Source organism: Telmatherina bonti, assembly GCF_933228915.1.
Source record: "Telmatherina bonti genome assembly, chromosome: 15".
NCBI classification, from domain to species: domain Eukaryota; kingdom Metazoa; phylum Chordata; class Actinopteri; order Atheriniformes; family Telmatherinidae; genus Telmatherina; species Telmatherina bonti.
In genome coordinates, this window is record NC_136613.1 from 3,601,162 (window position 1) to 3,620,538 (window position 19,377).

The window sequence follows — 19,377 nt, forward strand, 5'->3', positions numbered from 1 at the left end:
TACGGGGTCAGATCGGGGTTCTGTGACGGTACGGGTCGGATCGGGGTTCTGTAACGGTACGGGGTCGGATCGGGGTTCTGTGACGGTACGGGGTCGGATCGGGGTTCTGTGACGGTACGGGGTCAGATCGGGGTTCTGTGACGGTACGGGGTCAGATCGGGGTTCTGTGACGGTACGGGTCGGATCGGGGTTCTGTGACGGTACGGGTCGGATCGGGGTTCTGTGACGGTACGGGTCGGATCGGGGTTCTGTGACGGTACGGGGTCGGATCGGGGTTCTGTAACGGTACGGGGTCGGATCGGGGTTCTGTGACGGTACGGGTCGGATCGGGGTTCTGTGACGGTACGGGGTCGGATCGGGGTTCTGTGACGGTACGGGTCGGATCGGGGTTCTGTGACGGTACGGGGTCGGATCGGGGTTCTGTAACGGTACGGGGTCGGATCGGGGTTCTGTGACGGTACGGGTCGGATCGGGGTTCTGTAACGGTACGGGGTCGGATCGGGGTTCTGTGACGGTACGGGTCGGATCGGGGTTCTGTAACGGTACGGGTCGGATAGCGGGTTCTGTGACGGTACGGGTCGGATCGGGGTTATGTAACGGTACGGGGTCGGATCGGGGTTCTGTGACGGTACGGGGTCGGATCGGGGTTCTGTGACGGTACGGGTCGGATAGCGGGTTCTGTGACGGTACGGGTCGGATCGGGGTTCTGTAACGGTACGGGGTCGGATCGGGGTTCTGTGACGGTACGGGGTCGGATCGGGGTTCTGTGACGGTACGGGTCGGATCGGGGTTCTCGGGGTTCTGTGACGGTACGGGTCGGATCGGGGTTCTCGGGGTTCTGTGACGGTACGGGTCGGATCGGGGTTCTGTGACGGTACGGGTCGGATCGGGGTTCTGTAACGGTACGGGGTCGGATCGGGGTTCTCGGGGTTCTGTGACGGTACGGGTCGGATCGGGGTTCTGTGACGGTACGGGTCGGATCGGGGTTCTCGGGGTTCTGTGACGGTACGGGTCGGATCGGGGTTCTCGGGGTTCTGTGACGGTACGGGTCGGATCGGGGTTCTCGGGGTTCTGTGACGGTACGGGTCGGATCGGGGTTCTGTGACGGTACGGGTCGGATCGGGGTTCTGTGACGGTACGGGTCGGATCGGGGTTCTGTAACGGTACGGGGTCGGATCGGGGTTCTGTAACGGTACGGGGTCGGATCGGAGTTCTGTAACGGTACGGGGTCGGATCGGGGTTCTGTGACGGTACGGGTCGGATCGGGGTTCTGTGATGGTACGGGTCGGATCGGGGTTCTGTAACGGTACGGGGTTGGATCGGGGTTCTGTAACGGTACGGGGTCGGATCGGGGTTCTGTGACGGTACGGGTCGGATCGGGTTTCTGTGACGGTACGGGTCGGATCGGGGTTCTGTGACGGTACGGGGTCGGATCGGGGTTCTGTGACGGTACGGGTCGGATCGGGGTTCTGTGACGGTACGGGGTCGGATCGGGGTTCTGTGACGGTACGGGTCGGATCGGGGTTCTGTGACGGTACGGGTCGGATCGGGGTTCTGTAACGGTACGGGTCGGATCGGGGTTCTGTAACGGTACGGGTCGGATCGGGGTTCTGTAACGGTACGGGTCGGATCGGGGTTCTGTGACGGTACGGGGTCGGATCGGGGTTCTGTAACGGTACGGGGTCAGATCGGGGTTCTGTGACGGTACGGGGTCAGATCGGGGTTCTGTGACGGTACGGGTCGGATCGGGGTTCTGTGACGGTACGGGTCGGATCGGGGTTCTGTGACGGTACGGGTCGGATCGGGGTTCTGTGACGGTACGGGGTCGGATCGGGGTTCTATGACGGTACGGGTCGGATCGGGGTTCTGTAACGGTACGGGGTCGGATCGGGGTTCTGTGACGGTACGGGTCGGATCGGGGTTCTGTGACGGTACGGGTCGGATCGGGGTTCTGTAACGGTACGGGGTCGGATCGGGGTTCTGTGACGGTACGGGTCGGATCGGGGTTCTGTGGCGGTACGGGTCGGATCGGGGTTCTCGGAGTTCTGTGACGGTACGGGGTCAGATCAGGGTTCTGTGACGGTACGGGGTCAGATCGGGGTTCTGTAACGGTACGGGGTCAGATCGGGGTTCTGTGACGGTACGGGGTCAGATCGGGGTTCTGTGACGGTACGGGGTCAGATCGGGGTTCTGTGACGGTACGGGGTCAGATCAGGGTTCTGTGACGGTACGGGGTCAGATCGGGGTTCTGTGACGGTACGGGTCGGATCGGGGTTCTGTAACGGTACGGGTCGGATCGGGGTTCTGTAACGGTACGGGTCGGATCGGGGTTCTGTGACGGTACGGGTCGGATCGGGGTTCTGTAACGGTACGGGGTCAGATCGGGGTTCTGTGACGGTACGGGGTCGGATCGGGGTTCTGTAACGGTACGGGGTCAGATCGGGGTTCTGTGACGGTACGGGTCGGGGTTCTGTGACGGTACGGGGTCAGATCGGGGTTCTGTAACGGTACGGGTCGGATCGGGGTTCTGTGACGGTACGGGTCGGATCGGGGTTCTGTGACGGTACGGGGTCGGATCGGGGTTCTGTGACGGTACGGGGTCGGATCAGGGTTCTGTGACGGTACGGGTCGGATCGGGGTTCTGTAACGGTACGGGTCGGATCGGGGTTCTGTAACGGTACGGGTCGGATCGGGGTTCTGTGACGGTTCGGGTCGGATCGGGGTTCTGTAACGGTACGGGTCGGTTCGGGGTTCTGTGACGGTACGGGTCAGATCGGGGTTCTGTGACGGTACGGGGTCAGATCGGGGTTCTGTAACGGTACGGGTCAGATCGGGGTTCTGTGACGGTACGGGGTCGGATCGGGGTTCTGTGACGGTACGGGGTCGGATCGGGGTTCTGTGACGGTACGGGGTCAGATCGGGGTTCTGTGACGGTACGGGGTCAGATCGGGGTTCTGTGACGGTACGGGGTCGGATCGGGGTTCTGTAACGGTACGGGTCGGATCGGGGTTCTGTGACGGTACGGGGTCAGATCGGGGTTCTGTGACGGTACGGGTCGGATCGGGGTTCTGTGACGGTACGGGGTCAGATCGGGGTTCTGTGACGGTACGGGTCGGATCGGGGTTCTGTGACGGTACGGGGTCAGATCGGGGTTCTGTGACGGTACGGGTCGGATCGGGGTTCTGTAACGGTACGGGGTCAGATCGGGGTTCTGTGACGGTACGGGTCGGATCGGGGTTCTGTGACGGTACGGGTCAGATCGGGATTCTGTGACGGTACGGGTCGGATCGGGGTTCTGTGACGGTACGGGTCGGATCGGGTTTCTGTGACGGTACGGGGTCGGATCGGGGTTCTGTGACGGTACGGGGTCGGATCGGGGTTCTGTGACGGTACGGGGTCGGATCGGGGTTCTGTGACGGTACGGGTCGGATCGGGGTTCTGTGACGGTACGGGGTCGGATCGGGGTTCTGTAACGGTACGGGTCGGATCGGGGTTCTGTGACGGTACGGGTCGGATCGGGGTTCTGTAACGGTACGGGGTCGGATCGGGGTTCTGTGACGGTACGGGTCGGATCGGGGTTCTGTAACGGTACGGGGTCGGATCGGGGTTCTGTGACGGTACGGGTCGGATCGGGGTTCTGTGATGGTACGGGGTCAGATCGGGGTTCTGTGACGGTACGGGTCGGATCGGGGTTCTGTGACGGTACGGGTCGGATCGGGGTTCTGTGACGGTACGGGTCGGATCGGGGTTCTGTGACGGTACGGGTCGGATCGGGGTTCTGTGACGGTACGGGGTCAGATCGGGGTTCTGTGACGGTACGGGTCGGATCGGGGTTCTGTGACGGTACGGGTCGGATCGGGGTTCTGTGACGGTACGGGTCGGATCGGGGTTCTGTGACGGTACGGGTCGGATCGGGGTTCTGTGACGGTACGGGGTCAGATCGGGGTTCTGTGACGGTACGGGTCGGATCGGGGTTCTGTAACGGTACGGGGTCGGATCGGGGTTCTGTAACGGTACGGGGTCGGATCGGGGTTCTGTGACGGTACGGGGTCGGATCGGGGTTCTGTGACGGTACGGGTCGGATCGGGGTTCTGTGACGGTACGGGTCGGATCAGGGTTCTGTGACGGTACGGGGTCGGATCAGGGTTCTGTGACGGTACGGGGTCGGATCAGGGTTCTGTGACGGTACGGGTCAGATCGGGTTCTGTAACGGTACGGGGTCGGATCGGGGTTCTGTGACGGTACGGGGTCGGATCGGGGTTCTGTGACGGTACGGGTCGGATCGGGGTTCTGTGACGGTACGGGTAGGATCGGGGTTCTGTGACGGTACGGGTCGGATCGGGGTTCTGTGACGGTACGGGTCGGATCGGAGTTCTGTGACGGTACGGGTCGGATCGGAGTTCTGTGACGGTACGGGGTCGGATCGGGGTTCTGTAACGGTACGGGGTCGGATCGGGGTTCTGTGACGGTACGGGTCGGATCGGGGTTCTGTAACGGTACGGGGTCGGATCGGGGTTCTGTGATGGTACGGGGTCAGATCGGGGTTCTGTGACGGTACGGGTCGGATCGGGGTTCTGTGACGGTACGGGTCGGATCGGGGTTCTGTGACGGTACGGGTCGGATCGGGGTTCTGTGACGGTACGGGTCGGATCGGGGTTCTGTGATGGTACGGGGTCAGATCGGGGTTCTGTGACGGTACGGGTCGGATCGGGGTTCTGTGACGGTACGGGTCGGATCGGGGTTCTGTGACGGTACGGGTCGGATCGGGGTTCTGTGACGGTACGGGTCGGATCGGGGTTCTGTGACGGTACGGGGTCAGATCGGGGTTCTGTGACGGTACGGGTCGGATCGGGGTTCTGTAACGGTACGGGGTCGGATCGGGGTTCTGTAACGGTACGGGGTCGGATCGGGGTTCTGTGACGGTACGGGGTCGGATCGGGGTTCTGTGACGGTACGGGTCGGATCGGGGTTCTGTGACGGTACGGGTCGGATCAGGGTTCTGTGACGGTACGGGGTCGGATCAGGGTTCTGTGACGGTACGGGGTCGGATCAGGGTTCTGTGACGGTACGGGTCAGATCGGGTTCTGTAACGGTACGGGGTCGGATCGGGGTTCTGTGACGGTACGGGGTCGGATCGGGGTTCTGTGACGGTACGGGTCGGATCGGGGTTCTGTGACGGTACGGGTCGGATCGGGGTTCTGTGACGGTACGGGTAGGATCGGGGTTCTGTGACGGTACGGGTCGGATCGGAGTTCTGTGACGGTACGGGTCGGATCGGAGTTCTGTGACGGTACGGGGTCGGATCGGGGTTCTGTAACGGTACGGGGTCGGATCGGGGTTCTGTGACGGTACGGGTCGGATCGGGGTTCTGTAACGGTACGGGGTCAGATCGGGGTTCTGTGACGGTACGGGTCGGATCGGGGTTCTGTGACGGTACGGGTCGGATCGGGGTTCTGTAACGGTACGGGGTCGGATCGGGGTTCTGTGACGGTACGGGTCGGATCGGGGTTCTGTGACGGTACGGGTCGGATCGGGGTTCTGTAACGGTACGGGGTCAGATCGGGGTTCTGTGACGGTACGGGTCGGATCGGGGTTCTGTGACGGTACGGGTCGGATCGGGGTTCTGTAACGGTACGGGGTCAGATCGGGGTTCTGTGACGGTACGGGGTCAGATCGGGATTCTGTGACGGTACGGGTCGGATCGGGGTTCTGTGACGGTACGGGTCGGATCGGGTTTCTGTGACGGTACGGGGTCGGATCGGGGTTCTGTGACGGTACGGGGTCGGATCGGGGTTCTGTGACGGTACGGGTCGGATCGGGGTTCTGTGACGGTACGGGGTCGGATCGGGGTTCTGTAACGGTACGGGTCGGATCGGGGTTCTGTGACGGTACGGGTCGGATCGGGGTTCTGTAACGGTACGGGTCGGATCGGGGTTCTGTGACGGTACGGGTCGGATCGGGGTTCTGTAACGGTACGGGGTCGGATCGGGGTTCTGTGACGGTACGGGTCGGATCGGGGTTCTGTGACGGTACGGGTCGGATCGGGGTTCTGTAACGGTACGGGTCGGATCGGGGTTCTGTGACGGTACGGGGTCAGATCGGGGTTCTGTGACGGTACGGGGTCAGATCGGGGTTCTGTGACGGTACGGGTCGGATCTGGGTTCTGTAACGGTACGGGGTCGGATCGGGGTTCTGTGACGGTACGGGGTCAGATCGGGGTTCTGTGACGGTACGGGGTCAGATCGGGGTTCTGTGACGGTACGGGGTCGGATCGGGGTTCTGTGACGGTACGGGGTCAGATCGGGGTTCTGTGACGGTACGGGGTCAGATCGGGGTTCTGTGACGGTACGGGTCGGATCGGGGTTCTGTAACGGTACGGGGTCGGATCGGGGTTCTGTGACGGTACGGGGTCGGATCGGGGTTCTGTGACGGTACGGGGTCAGATCGGGGTTCTGTGACGGTACGGGGTCAGATCGGGGTTCTGTGACGGTACGGGTCGGATCGGGGTTCTGTGACGGTACGGGTCGGATCGGGGTTCTGTGACGGTACGGGTCGGATCGGGGTTCTGTGACGGTACGGGGTCGGATCGGGGTTCTGTAACGGTACGGGGTCGGATCGGGGTTCTGTGACGGTACGGGTCGGATCGGGGTTCTGTGACGGTACGGGGTCGGATCGGGGTTCTGTGACGGTACGGGTCGGATCGGGGTTCTGTGACGGTACGGGGTCGGATCGGGGTTCTGTAACGGTACGGGGTCGGATCGGGGTTCTGTGACGGTACGGGTCGGATCGGGGTTCTGTAACGGTACGGGGTCGGATCGGGGTTCTGTGACGGTACGGGTCGGATCGGGGTTCTGTAACGGTACGGGTCGGATAGCGGGTTCTGTGACGGTACGGGTCGGATCGGGGTTATGTAACGGTACGGGGTCGGATCGGGGTTCTGTGACGGTACGGGGTCGGATCGGGGTTCTGTGACGGTACGGGTCGGATAGCGGGTTCTGTGACGGTACGGGTCGGATCGGGGTTCTCGGGGTTCTGTGACGGTACGGGTCGGATCGGGGTTCTCGGGGTTCTGTGACGGTACGGGTCGGATCGGGGTTCTGTGACGGTACGGGTCGGATCGGGGTTCTGTAACGGTACGGGGTCGGATCGGGGTTCTCGGGGTTCTGTGACGGTACGGGTCGGATCGGGGTTCTGTGACGGTACGGGTCGGATCGGGGTTCTCGGGGTTCTGTGACGGTACGGGTCGGATCGGGGTTCTCGGGGTTCTGTGACGGTACGGGTCGGATCGGGGTTCTCGGGGTTCTGTGACGGTACGGGTCGGATCGGGGTTCTGTGACGGTACGGGTCGGATCGGGGTTCTGTGACGGTACGGGTCGGATCGGGGTTCTGTAACGGTACGGGGTCGGATCGGGGTTCTGTAACGGTACGGGGTCGGATCGGAGTTCTGTAACGGTACGGGGTCGGATCGGGGTTCTGTGACGGTACGGGTCGGATCGGGGTTCTGTGATGGTACGGGTCGGATCGGGGTTCTGTAACGGTACGGGGTTGGATCGGGGTTCTGTAACGGTACGGGGTCGGATCGGGGTTCTGTGACGGTACGGGTCGGATCGGGTTTCTGTGACGGTACGGGTCGGATCGGGGTTCTGTGACGGTACGGGGTCGGATCGGGGTTCTGTGACGGTACGGGTCGGATCGGGGTTCTGTGACGGTACGGGGTCGGATCGGGGTTCTGTGACGGTACGGGTCGGATCGGGGTTCTGTGACGGTACGGGTCGGATCGGGGTTCTGTAACGGTACGGGTCGGATCGGGGTTCTGTAACGGTACGGGTCGGATCGGGGTTCTGTAACGGTACGGGTCGGATCGGGGTTCTGTGACGGTACGGGGTCGGATCGGGGTTCTGTAACGGTACGGGGTCAGATCGGGGTTCTGTGACGGTACGGGGTCAGATCGGGGTTCTGTGACGGTACGGGTCGGATCGGGGTTCTGTGACGGTACGGGTCGGATCGGGGTTCTGTGACGGTACGGGTCGGATCGGGGTTCTGTGACGGTACGGGGTCGGATCGGGGTTCTGTGACGGTACGGGTCGGATCGGGGTTCTGTAACGGTACGGGGTCGGATCGGGGTTCTGTGACGGTACGGGTCGGATCGGGGTTCTGTGACGGTACGGGTCGGATCGGGGTTCTGTAACGGTACGGGGTCGGATCGGGGTTCTGTGACGGTACGGGTCGGATCGGGGTTCTGTGGCGGTACGGGTCGGATCGGGGTTCTCGGAGTTCTGTGACGGTACGGGGTCAGATCAGGGTTCTGTGACGGTACGGGGTCAGATCGGGGTTCTGTAACGGTACGGGGTCAGATCGGGGTTCTGTGACGGTACGGGGTCAGATCGGGGTTCTGTGACGGTACGGGGTCAGATCGGGGTTCTGTGACGGTACGGGGTCAGATCAGGGTTCTGTGACGGTACGGGGTCAGATCGGGGTTCTGTGACGGTACGGGTCGGATCGGGGTTCTGTAACGGTACGGGTCGGATCGGGGTTCTGTAACGGTACGGGTCGGATCGGGGTTCTGTGACGGTACGGGTCGGATCGGGGTTCTGTAACGGTACGGGGTCAGATCGGGGTTCTGTGACGGTACGGGGTCGGATCGGGGTTCTGTAACGGTACGGGGTCAGATCGGGGTTCTGTGACGGTACGGGTCGGGGTTCTGTGACGGTACGGGGTCAGATCGGGGTTCTGTAACGGTACGGGTCGGATCGGGGTTCTGTGACGGTACGGGTCGGATCGGGGTTCTGTGACGGTACGGGGTCGGATCGGGGTTCTGTGACGGTACGGGGTCGGATCAGGGTTCTGTGACGGTACGGGTCGGATCGGGGTTCTGTAACGGTACGGGTCGGATCGGGGTTCTGTAACGGTACGGGTCGGATCGGGGTTCTGTGACGGTTCGGGTCGGATCGGGGTTCTGTAACGGTACGGGTCGGTTCGGGGTTCTGTGACGGTACGGGTCAGATCGGGGTTCTGTGACGGTACGGGGTCAGATCGGGGTTCTGTAACGGTACGGGTCAGATCGGGGTTCTGTGACGGTACGGGGTCGGATCGGGGTTCTGTGACGGTACGGGGTCGGATCGGGGTTCTGTGACGGTACGGGGTCAGATCGGGGTTCTGTGACGGTACGGGGTCAGATCGGGGTTCTGTGACGGTACGGGGTCGGATCGGGGTTCTGTAACGGTACGGGTCGGATCGGGGTTCTGTGACGGTACGGGGTCAGATCGGGGTTCTGTGACGGTACGGGTCGGATCGGGGTTCTGTGACGGTACGGGGTCAGATCGGGGTTCTGTGACGGTACGGGTCGGATCGGGGTTCTGTGACGGTACGGGGTCAGATCGGGGTTCTGTGACGGTACGGGTCGGATCGGGGTTCTGTGACGGTACGGGTCGGATCGGGGTTCTGTGACGGTACGGGGTCAGATCGGGGTTCTTTAACGGTACGGGGTCAGATCGGGGTTCTGTGACGGTACGGGTCGGATCGGGGTTCTGTGACGGTACGGGGTCAGATCGGGGTTCTGTGACGGTACGGGTCAGATCGGGGTTCTGTGACGGTACGGGTCGGATCGGGGTTCTGTAACGGTACGGGTCGGATCGGGGTTCTGTAACGGTACGGGGTCAGATCGGGGTTCTGTGACGGTACGGGTCGGATCGGGGTTCTGTAACGGTACGGGGTCAGATCGGGGTTCTGTGACGGTACGGGTCGGATCGGGGTTCTGTAACGGTACGGGTCGGATCGGGGTTCTGTAACGGTACGGGTCGGATCGGGGTTCTGTGACGGTACGGGTCGGATCGGGGTTCTGTAACGGTACGGGTCGGATCGGGGTTCTGTGACGGTACGGGTCGGATCGGGGTTCTGTAACGGTACGGGGTCAGATCGGGGTTCTGTGACGGTACGGGTCAGATCGGGGTTCTGTGACGGTTTGGGTCGGATCGGGGTTCTGTAACGGTACGGGTCGGATCGGGGTTCTGTAACGGTACGGGTCAGATCGGCGTTCTGTGACGGTACGGGTCGGATCGGGGTTCTGTAACGGTACGGGTCGGATCGGGGTTCTGTGACGGTACGGGTCGGATCGGGGTTCTGTAACGGTACGGGGTCAGATCGGGGTTCTGTGACGGTACGGGTCAGATCGGGGTTCTGTGACGGTACGGGGTCAGATCGGGGTTATGTGACGGTACGGGGTCAGATCGGGGTTCTGTGACGGTACGGGTCAGATCGGGGTTCTGTGACGGTTTGGGTCGGATCGGGGTTCTGTAACGGTACGGGTCAGATCGGCGTTCTGTGACGGTACGGGTCGGATCGGGGTTCTGTAACGGTACGGGTCGGATCGGGGTTCTGTGACGGTACGGGTCGGATCGGGGTTCTGTAACGGTACGGGGTCAGATCGGGGTTCTGTAACGGTACGGGGTCAGATCGGCGTTCTGTGACGGTACGGGTCGGATCGGGGTTCTGTAACGGTACGGGTCGGATCGGGGTTCTGTGACGGTACGGGTCGGATCGGGGTTCTGTAACGGTACGGGGTCAGATCGGGGTTCTGTGACGGTACGGGTCAGATCGGGGTTCTGTGACGGTACGGGGGTCGGTACCATCACAGATATTCAGGTTTATTAGAAAACAGTTTCTTATGACAGAATGAAACAGAAACGTCGTTCCGGAACCAGACTGGCCGAACCGGACCTTCATCTAATCCTGCCATGGTTTGTATCAGTGTTTTAGAGATTCTCTGTGTCTTTAGTGTTTGCGTTGACGTCTCACCAGCTCCTGTTTGCACATGGTCAGCCGTTTCTTATCCAGCTGCGTCAGGTAGCCGGACTTCAGCTCAGCCTTCAGTTTAGCTTCTGCAGCTGCGATGAAAGTCCTGCAGAACATCGCAGCAAACATCCAGCACATACAAATCGAGTCAGTCTCTGTTTCAGTAACGAGACGCGACTGTTCGTAAAAACAATGTCAGACAAAGAATAAAGAGGTTTTTCTCACAGCAGTACAACCTGCCTTTAGTGTTAGAAATGAACACGCAGACTGTTAAAGTGGACGATGAATTTACAGAAGCCTATTTCAATTTTAAGTTTCTAGCAGTCACATGACGCTGCATAACTAGTTACACAAATCTAAAACCGCTGGTCATCCTGCCCACAGAGATGGTGCATCTGGATGAAACAAAAGTGTTTTCTTAAAATTTCATTTTCAAAATGCCCCAAACTATGTCTGTACATGGCCAAAGTCAGTATTCAATCTAAATGTCCGTGTGCTTTTGAACAGGAGGTCCTCTGCAACATGACGACAGTGTTTCAAACAGATAAAATATATATATTCTTACAGAGGAGTAGATAAAAGTTCATATATACCTGGCATCCAAACAGAAGTCTCTGAGGACGCCTCTGAGTGTGCGCTCGGCCGCCAGGTCTGACTTCCTGTGAAGCTCGGCTGCACTGGACACCCCGTCCTCCTGCAGGACACCAACAGATTCATCCATGTAAAGTGTTCAGACAGGTCATTCAGGTCAGATTAGGTACCATGTGGAAACACTTTGGATTGTCCTCTTTAACCGTCCTCGTCATAAATGGAGTTCCACAAGGACCAGTTCTGGCCCCAGTTTTATTCTCCCAGTTTCTCTTGTGCTGCATCTGTCATGTGTACAATGCCTGCTCTGTCTCTATGCAGATGATACATGAATCTATATGAAGGTTTCAAAAACAGGTGTTTTGATCCAAACCTGCCTTCAGGAGTTCCAGTGGTGACTAGCAACTGTTTTCAGGGGGTTATTGATTTTCATTAAGTTATGAAACCATGTCAAGAGTTTTCTGTCTGTTCCAGATATCTGGTTCTGGTAAACACTTGCTTTTCGTTTCAGAAACATCTCAAATTAAAATCTTTGTTTTCCAGAAATAAGTTGGTCAGCACCACTGCCTCGCATCGCAGCTAGAAGGCCGCTGGTTCAAGCCTCGGCTCTGTGTGGAGTTTTCATGTTCTTCCAGAGTGAGTGTGGGTTCTCTTTGGGTTCTCCGGCTTCCTCACACAGTCCAGAGACATGACGTTAGGCTAACTGCTGTAAACTATCCATGGAGTGACTGTGAGGGGTTGTCGGTTTCTTTATGCTGGTATTCTCATGGTCTGGTCACCTGTCCAGGTGTCCCAGTAACTGCTGGGAACGGTCGCAGCGTTCCCATAACTCCCAAACTGGAATAGGCAGTAGGGAAAATTAAGTATTTGATTGTTTTTGTCCTAATTTTCAGAAGACTAATTTCAACTTAGTGTTTCTATTCTATTCTAGCACACACACACACACACACACACACACACACACACAGAGCAAGCAAGGGCAATCATGAGAAAAAAACAAGAACACAAATAAAAACATCAAAGCCAAACAAATGAAAAACAAAATAAATCAGTAAAAAAATTCTATTCTATTTGTTGGACTGTGGACTTCATATGTGTTCATTTGATTAATAAATTTCACCGACTGACAGAAAAGAGATGAATTTTTCCTGCCGTAGGAACATTTCAGAATGATGCTGCGTGTGTGAACATACAAACAGCGTGGCCATGTTCCCCAGCATGTTGGAGGTGTACAGCCGGTAGGTTCTGTCCTCCCAGTGACTCAACACGCTGACGCACGGTTTCTGCTTCTCCAGAGGCAAATACATGTAGTGCCTGAAGATAATCACACACAGTTGCACACTTCATACACATGTTGAGTTTATTAATAAGATTTCTGTTCGGTTCTACTAAAATAAAGTCATTTACTTTCAACTTCATTTGTAATAAAAATACAACATTTTCTCAGTTTAGTCGCCACAGATTTCCATGCAGCTCTCATAAATGGATCTTCTAGCATTTTTTTTTTTACATACAATCATAAATGTTTTGATCCACTCCTTTCTTTATGCTCTGCTTCAAATACCACTTTGTTGTAATATTTTACAGCTGCACACTGAACAATAACAGAATAATGCAGTAAAGCTGTCTCTTGTTTTTATACATGGAATATCTCGATTGATTCATGTTTTTAGGTCTTTCTCCTCAGCAGCCGGACTTCATTGTAATCTTTTAAAAAGGTCTTGCTTAATGGTTCTTCAGCTGTCTAAAAGTCTTTTTATGTTTTAAGTGTCAATGCTTAACAGACAATTTAGCAAAGCAGCTGTTTTATGCAAAAGTTTCAGCTAAACAACAACAGTAAAGCTAATCCAGGAGCCAATACTGCTAATTTAGTAGCTAACATTTCCACGTTTAAGCTAACAAATCAGCAAAAGTTATCTGGTTTAAAGTAATGCAAGATTACAGAGACAGGTGAGCTTTGTCATAATTCTTCTAAAACTTTATCTTTATTGGGCTAATATTGCAGGTAATTTTATTTCAATATGAACATATTTAGGTTAACATGGCTGCTACAAAATCTGGATGATGCTAGCACTACAGCTAATACTATTTTGTTTAGGCTGTAAGAATGTAAAGGTTTATATGAGAATAATTGCATCAGCCCTCTAAACTCTGAAGTATGAACACTCAGGCAGAAAAAATGCTCCTAACTCAAAGGATGAAACCAGTGTGTCGAGACAAAACAGCCAACTTGGCAAAGAAGCTATTAAACTGGATCTTCCAGCTTTTTGTTAGTAAAATAAGCATCATTTGTTCCCATTTCTTCAGCTTCATGTGTGAAAAGCAGGAAGAACCAGACAGAAAACAGGACGTAAAGAAATCACAAAGTTTCTCTAAAAGGTTCAGACAGTGTTGGAAAGAAAAAATATCCACTTTTAGGCTCCTATAACTGGATCGACTCAGTTTTCACCTCATTCACTGTATTTTTATTCATATTTATAAAATACCTTCATATTTTCACTGACTTCCTGGAAATGTGAAGAAATGAGGCAGATCAAGTCATTTAAGCTCAGACACTTTGTCGCGTGTCTGCCAACAGATCGAGTGCAGATGAGCTATCTTCATCATCATCATCGGTCCGGATGATGTTCGTAAGGCAACAGAGCTTCAACAAAGCGACTCAACCTGTTTCCTTCAACGATGAGCGGCTTCTCTGGAGGCGTGGTGGACTTGGAGCTGCCGCTGGAATCCGCCGCCTCTCTTGGTAGGAGGGCGGAGCTTGGGCTGCTGGGGGAGGTGCTGAACACATCAACGCTTTCCGGGACCTCCAGCGCTCTTCTCCTGCGAGTGATGGCAGGAGTAGAGATGCTGGGCTGGACCGCAGACTCCAAGATGTTACCATAGTTACCTGAAACAATGGATCAAATCAGGAGGAGGGCTGAATTTAGCTTTTGTTTTATGTGATTTCATGTTTGACTAAAGTGGCGTTTAACGTTATGTTTGATGACGTAGTATGTGAGGTGCTTGTGTTGGGAAGGTAGGAACGGCAGATGGACTCACCGAGGGAGAACTCGAAGCTGATGGGCTTGTCTCCGATCTTCCTGTCGATCAGAGTGGCTTCAAACAACGCTCCGAACAAAAGGAAGCTCTGGTTGTCGTCTGCAGTCAGCTGGACACACAAACACCATCTCATTCCCTCACTGTTAGCTTCACCAGCATCCCAGATAGCACCGATACGACTCACATCATCCATGCTTCCCTTCGGTAATATCATCAGACAGCATGGTAGAAACGGTCATTTCTATGCAGACGATACTCAGATTTACCTCCATGAAGCCTGATGGAACCAATCAGGTTGTTAGATTATAATGATGTCTTACAGACAACAAGACCTGGATGACTCTGAATTTTCTCCAGTTAAACTCAGACAGACTGAGGTTTCTGTCTTCGGGCATGAAAAACTCAGGACAACAATGTCCGGCTGTGTAATTAATCTGCATTAATCTGGCTTCCAGTACCACAGGGAGGAACCTTGGAGTTCTTCTGGACCAGGATTTGTCCTTCAGATCACATCTAAAACAGGTTTCTAGAAGCTTCTTCAGCTGTGTAATACTGCAGACATGAAGAACATCCTGTCTCAGAGAGATGCAGTAAAACTAGTCCATGTCTTTGTTACTTCCAGACTGGATTACTGCAGTTCCTGATTAATGTTCTGTCTTAGATACGACCTGAAACGTCTCCATCTGATCCTAAACGCTGCAGCCAGGGTTCTGATGAGGACCAGAGATCATAGTTCTCCAGTTTTAGCGTCTCTGCATCGGCTTCCTGATAATCCAGGATGGAGTTTAAACTTCCTCTCCTCACATATAAACTCTCTATGACCAAGCTCCATCGTACACCAGAGATCTCATAGTTCCATATGTTCCATACAGAGAACTGCTTCTCAGACTGCAGGTCTACTTCTGGTTCCAGAGTCTCTAAGAGGACGATGGGAGGAAGAGCCTTCACCTAACAGGCTCCTTTCTGATGGAACCAGATCCCAGTCTGGGTCCAGATTCCAGTCTGGATTCAGATCCCAGTCTGGGTCCAGATTCCAGTCTGGGTCCAGATTCCAGTCTGGATTCAGATCCCAGTCTGGGACCAGATCCCAGTCTGGATTCAGATCCCAGTCTGGGACCAGATACCAGTCTGGATTCAGATCCCAGTCTGGGTCCAGATTCCAGTCTGGATTCTGATCCCAGTCTGGGACCAGATCCCAGTCTGGGACCAGATCCCAGTGTGGATTCAGATCCCAGTCTGGATTCAGATCCCAGTCTGGGTCCAGATCCCAGTCTGGATTCAGATCCCAGTCTGGGTCCAGATTCCAGTCTGGATTCAGATCCCAGTCTGGGACCAGATTCCAGTCTGGATTCAGATCCCAGTCTGGGACCAGATCCCAGTCTGGGACCAGATTCCAGTCTGGGTCCAGATTCCAGTCTGGATTCAGATCCCAGTCTGGGACCAGATTCCAGTCTGGGTCCAGATTCCAGTCTGGATTCAGATCCCAGTCTGGGACCAGATTCCAGTCTGGATTCAGATCCCAGTCTAGGTCCAGATTCCAGTCTGGATTCAGATCCCAGTCTGGGACCAGATCCCAGTCTGGATTCAGATCCCAGTCTGGGACCAGATCCCAGTCTGGATTCAGATCCCAGTCTGGGTCCAGATTCCAGTCTGGATTCAGATCCCAGTCTGGGACCAGATCCCAGTCTGGGTCCAGATTCCAGTCTGGATTCAGATCCCAGTCTAGGTCCAGATTCCAGTCTGGATTCAGATCCCAGTCTGGGACCAGATCCCAGTCTGGGTCCAGATTCCAGTCTGGATTCAGATCCCAGTCTGGGACCAGATCCCAGTCTGGGTCCAGATTCCAGTCTGGATTCAGATCCCAGTCTGGGTCCAGATTCCAGTCTGGATTCAGATCCCAGTCTAGGTCTAGATTCCAGTCTGGATTCAGATCCCAGTCTGGATTCCGATCCCAGTCTGGGTCCAGATCCCAGTCTGGATTCCGATCCCAGTCTGGGTCCAGATCCCAGTCTGGATTCATATCCCAGTCTAGGTCCAGATTCCAGTCTGGGTCCAGATCCCAGTCTGGATTCCGATCCCAGTCTGGGTCCAGATCCCAGTCTGGATTCCGATCCCAGTCTGGGTCCAGATTCCAGTCTGGGTCCAGATCCCAGTCTGGACTCCGATCCCAGTCTGGATTCAGATCCCAGTCTGGGTCCAGATTCCAGTCTGGATTCAGATCCCAGTCTAGGTCCAGATTCCAGTCTGGATTCAGATCCCAGTCTGGGTCCAGATTCCAGTCTGGATTCAGATCCCAGTCTGGGACCAGATCCCAGTCTGGGACCAGATCCCAGTCTGGATTCAGATCCCAGTCTAGGTCCAGATTCCAGTCTAGGTCCAGATTCCAGTCTGGATTCAGATCCCAGTTTGGGACCAGATCCCAGTCTGGGACCAGATTCCAGTCTGGGTTCCGATCCCAGTCTGGATTCCGATCCCAGTCTGGGACCAGATTCCAGTCTGGGTTCCGATCCCAGTCTGGGACCAGATTCCAGTCTGGATTCAGATCCCAGTCTGGGTCCAGATTCCAGTCTGGATTCAGATCCCAGTCTGGGACCAGATCCCAGTCTGGGTCCAGATTCCAGTCTGGATTCCGATCCCAGTCTGGGTCCAGATTCCAGTCTGGATTCAGATCCCAGTCTGGGACCAGATTCCAGTCTGGATTCAGATCCCAGTCTGGATTCAGATCCCAGTCTGGGACCAGATCCCAGTCTGGATTCAGATCCCAGTCTGGGACCAGATCCCAGTCTGGATTCAGATCCCAGTCTGGGTCCAGATTCCAGTCTGGATTCAGATCCCAGTCTGGGACCAGATCCCAGTCTGGATTCAGATCCCAGTCTGGGACCAGATACCAGTCTGGATTCAGATCCCAGTCTGGGTCCAGATTCCAGTCTGGATTCTGATCCCAGTCTGGGACCAGATCCCAGTCTGGGACCAGATCCCAGTGTGGATTCAGATCCCAGTCTGGATTCAGATCCCAGTCTGGGTCCAGATCCCAGTCTGGGACCAGATCCCAGTCTGGGACCAGATCCCAGCCTGGGACCAGATCCCAGTGTGGATTCAGATCCCAGTGTGGGTCCAGATCCCAGTCTGGGTCCAGATCCCAGTCTGGATTCAGATCCCAGTCTAGGTCCAGATTCCAGTCTAGGTCCAGATTCCAGTCTGGATTCAGATCCCAGTCTGGGTCCAGATTCCAGTCTGGGTTCCGATCCCAGTCTGGATTCCGATCCCAGTCTGGATTCCGATCCCAGTCTGGGACCAGATCCCAGTCTGGGTCCAGATCCCAGTCTAGGTCCAGATTCCAGTCTGGATTCAGATCCCAGTCTGGGACCAGATCCCAGTCTGGATTCAGATCCCAGTCTGGGTCCAGATTCCAGTCTGGATTCAGATCCCAGTCTGGGACCAGATTCCAGTCTGGATTCAGATCCCAGTCTGGGACCAGATCCCAGTCTGGGTCCAGATTCCAGTCTGGATTCAGATCCCAGTCTGGGACCAGATTCCAGTCTGGATTCAGATCCCAGTCTAGGTCCAGATTCCAGTCTGGATTCAGATCCCAGTCTGGGACCAGATCCCAGTCTGGATTCAGATCCCAGTCTGGGACCAGATCCCAGTCTGGATTCAGATCCCAGTCTGGGTCCAGATTCCAGTCTGGATTCAGATCCCAGTCTGGGACCAGATCCCAGTCTGGGTCCAGATTCCAGTCTGGATTCAGATCCCAGTCTAGGTCCAGATTCCAGTCTGGATTCAGATCCCAGTCTGGGACCAGATCCCAGTCTGGATTCAGATCCCAGTCTGGGTCCAGATTCCAGTCTGGATTCAGATCCCAGTCTGGGACCAGATCCCAGTCTGGGTCCAGATTCCAGTCTGGATTCAGATCCCAGTCTGGGTCCAGATTCCAGTCTGGATTCAGATCCCAGTCTAGGTCTAGATTCCAGTCTGGATTCAGATCCCAGTCTGGATTCCGATCCCAGTCTGGGTCCAGATCCCAGTCTGGATTCCGATCCCAGTCTGGGTCCAGATCCCAGTCTGGATTCAGATCCCAGTCTAGGTCCAGATTCCAGTCTGGGTCCAGATCCCAGTCTGGATTCCGATCCCAGTCTGGGTCCAGATCCCAGTCTGGATTCCGATCCCAGTCTGGGTCCAGATTCCAGTCTGGGTCCAGATCCCAGTCTGGACTCCGATCCCAGTCTGGATTCAGATCCCAGTCTGGGTCCAGATCCCAGTCTGGATTCAGATCCCAGTCTAGGTCCAGATTCCAGTCTGGATTCAGATCCCAGTCTGGGTCCAGATTCCAGTCTGGATTCAGATCCCAGTCTGGGACCAGATCCCAGTCTGGATTCAGATCCCAGTCTAGGTCCAGATTCCAGTCTAGGTCCAGATTCCAGTCTGGATTCAGATCCCAGTTTGGGACCAGATCCCAGTCTGGGACCAGATTCCAGTCTGGGTTCCGATCCCAGTCTGGATTCCGATCCCAGTCTGGGACCAGATTCCAGTCTGGATTCAGATCCCAGTCTGGGTCCAGATTCCAGTCTGGATTCAGATCCCAGTCTGGGACCAGATTCCAGTCTGGATTCAGATCCCAGTCTGGATTCAGATCCCAGTCTGGGACCAGATCCCAGTCTGGATTCAGATCCCAGTCTGGGACCAGATCCCAGTCTGGATTCAGATCCCAGTCTGGGTCCAGATTCCAGTCTGGATTCAGATCCCAGTCTGGGACCAGATCCCAGTCTGGATTCAGATCCCAGTCTGGGACCAGATCCCAGTCTGGATTCAGATCCCAGTCTGGGTCCAGATTCCAGTCTGGATTCTGATCCCGGTCTGGGACCAGATCCCAGTCTGGGACCAGATCCCAGTGTGGATTCAGATCCCAGTCTGGATTCAGATCCCAGTCTGGGTCCAGATCCCAGTCTGGGACCAGATCCC

The 19,377-nt window shown here is 56.0% G+C and overlaps 1 protein-coding gene across 1 annotated transcript in view; it reads right to left on the reverse strand.

Moving 5' to 3' along the window:
• fer1l6 (fer-1 like family member 6) overlaps window positions 1-19,377 on the reverse strand; it is a gene marked incomplete at its 3' end in the record, with an annotated part of 88,414 nt that overhangs the window by 49,307 nt on the left and 19,730 nt on the right. Inside the window, exons 14-18 of the mRNA XM_079254286.1 lie at window positions 14,419-14,527; window positions 14,044-14,266; window positions 12,573-12,693; window positions 11,385-11,485; window positions 10,795-10,897 (exon numbers count right to left, since the gene is read on the reverse strand). Of these exons, the coding sequence (XP_079110412.1) occupies window positions 10,795-10,897; window positions 11,385-11,485; window positions 12,573-12,693; window positions 14,044-14,266; window positions 14,419-14,527 (657 nt within the window). The remainder of the gene's footprint in view (window positions 1-10,794; window positions 10,898-11,384; window positions 11,486-12,572; window positions 12,694-14,043; window positions 14,267-14,418; window positions 14,528-19,377) is intronic.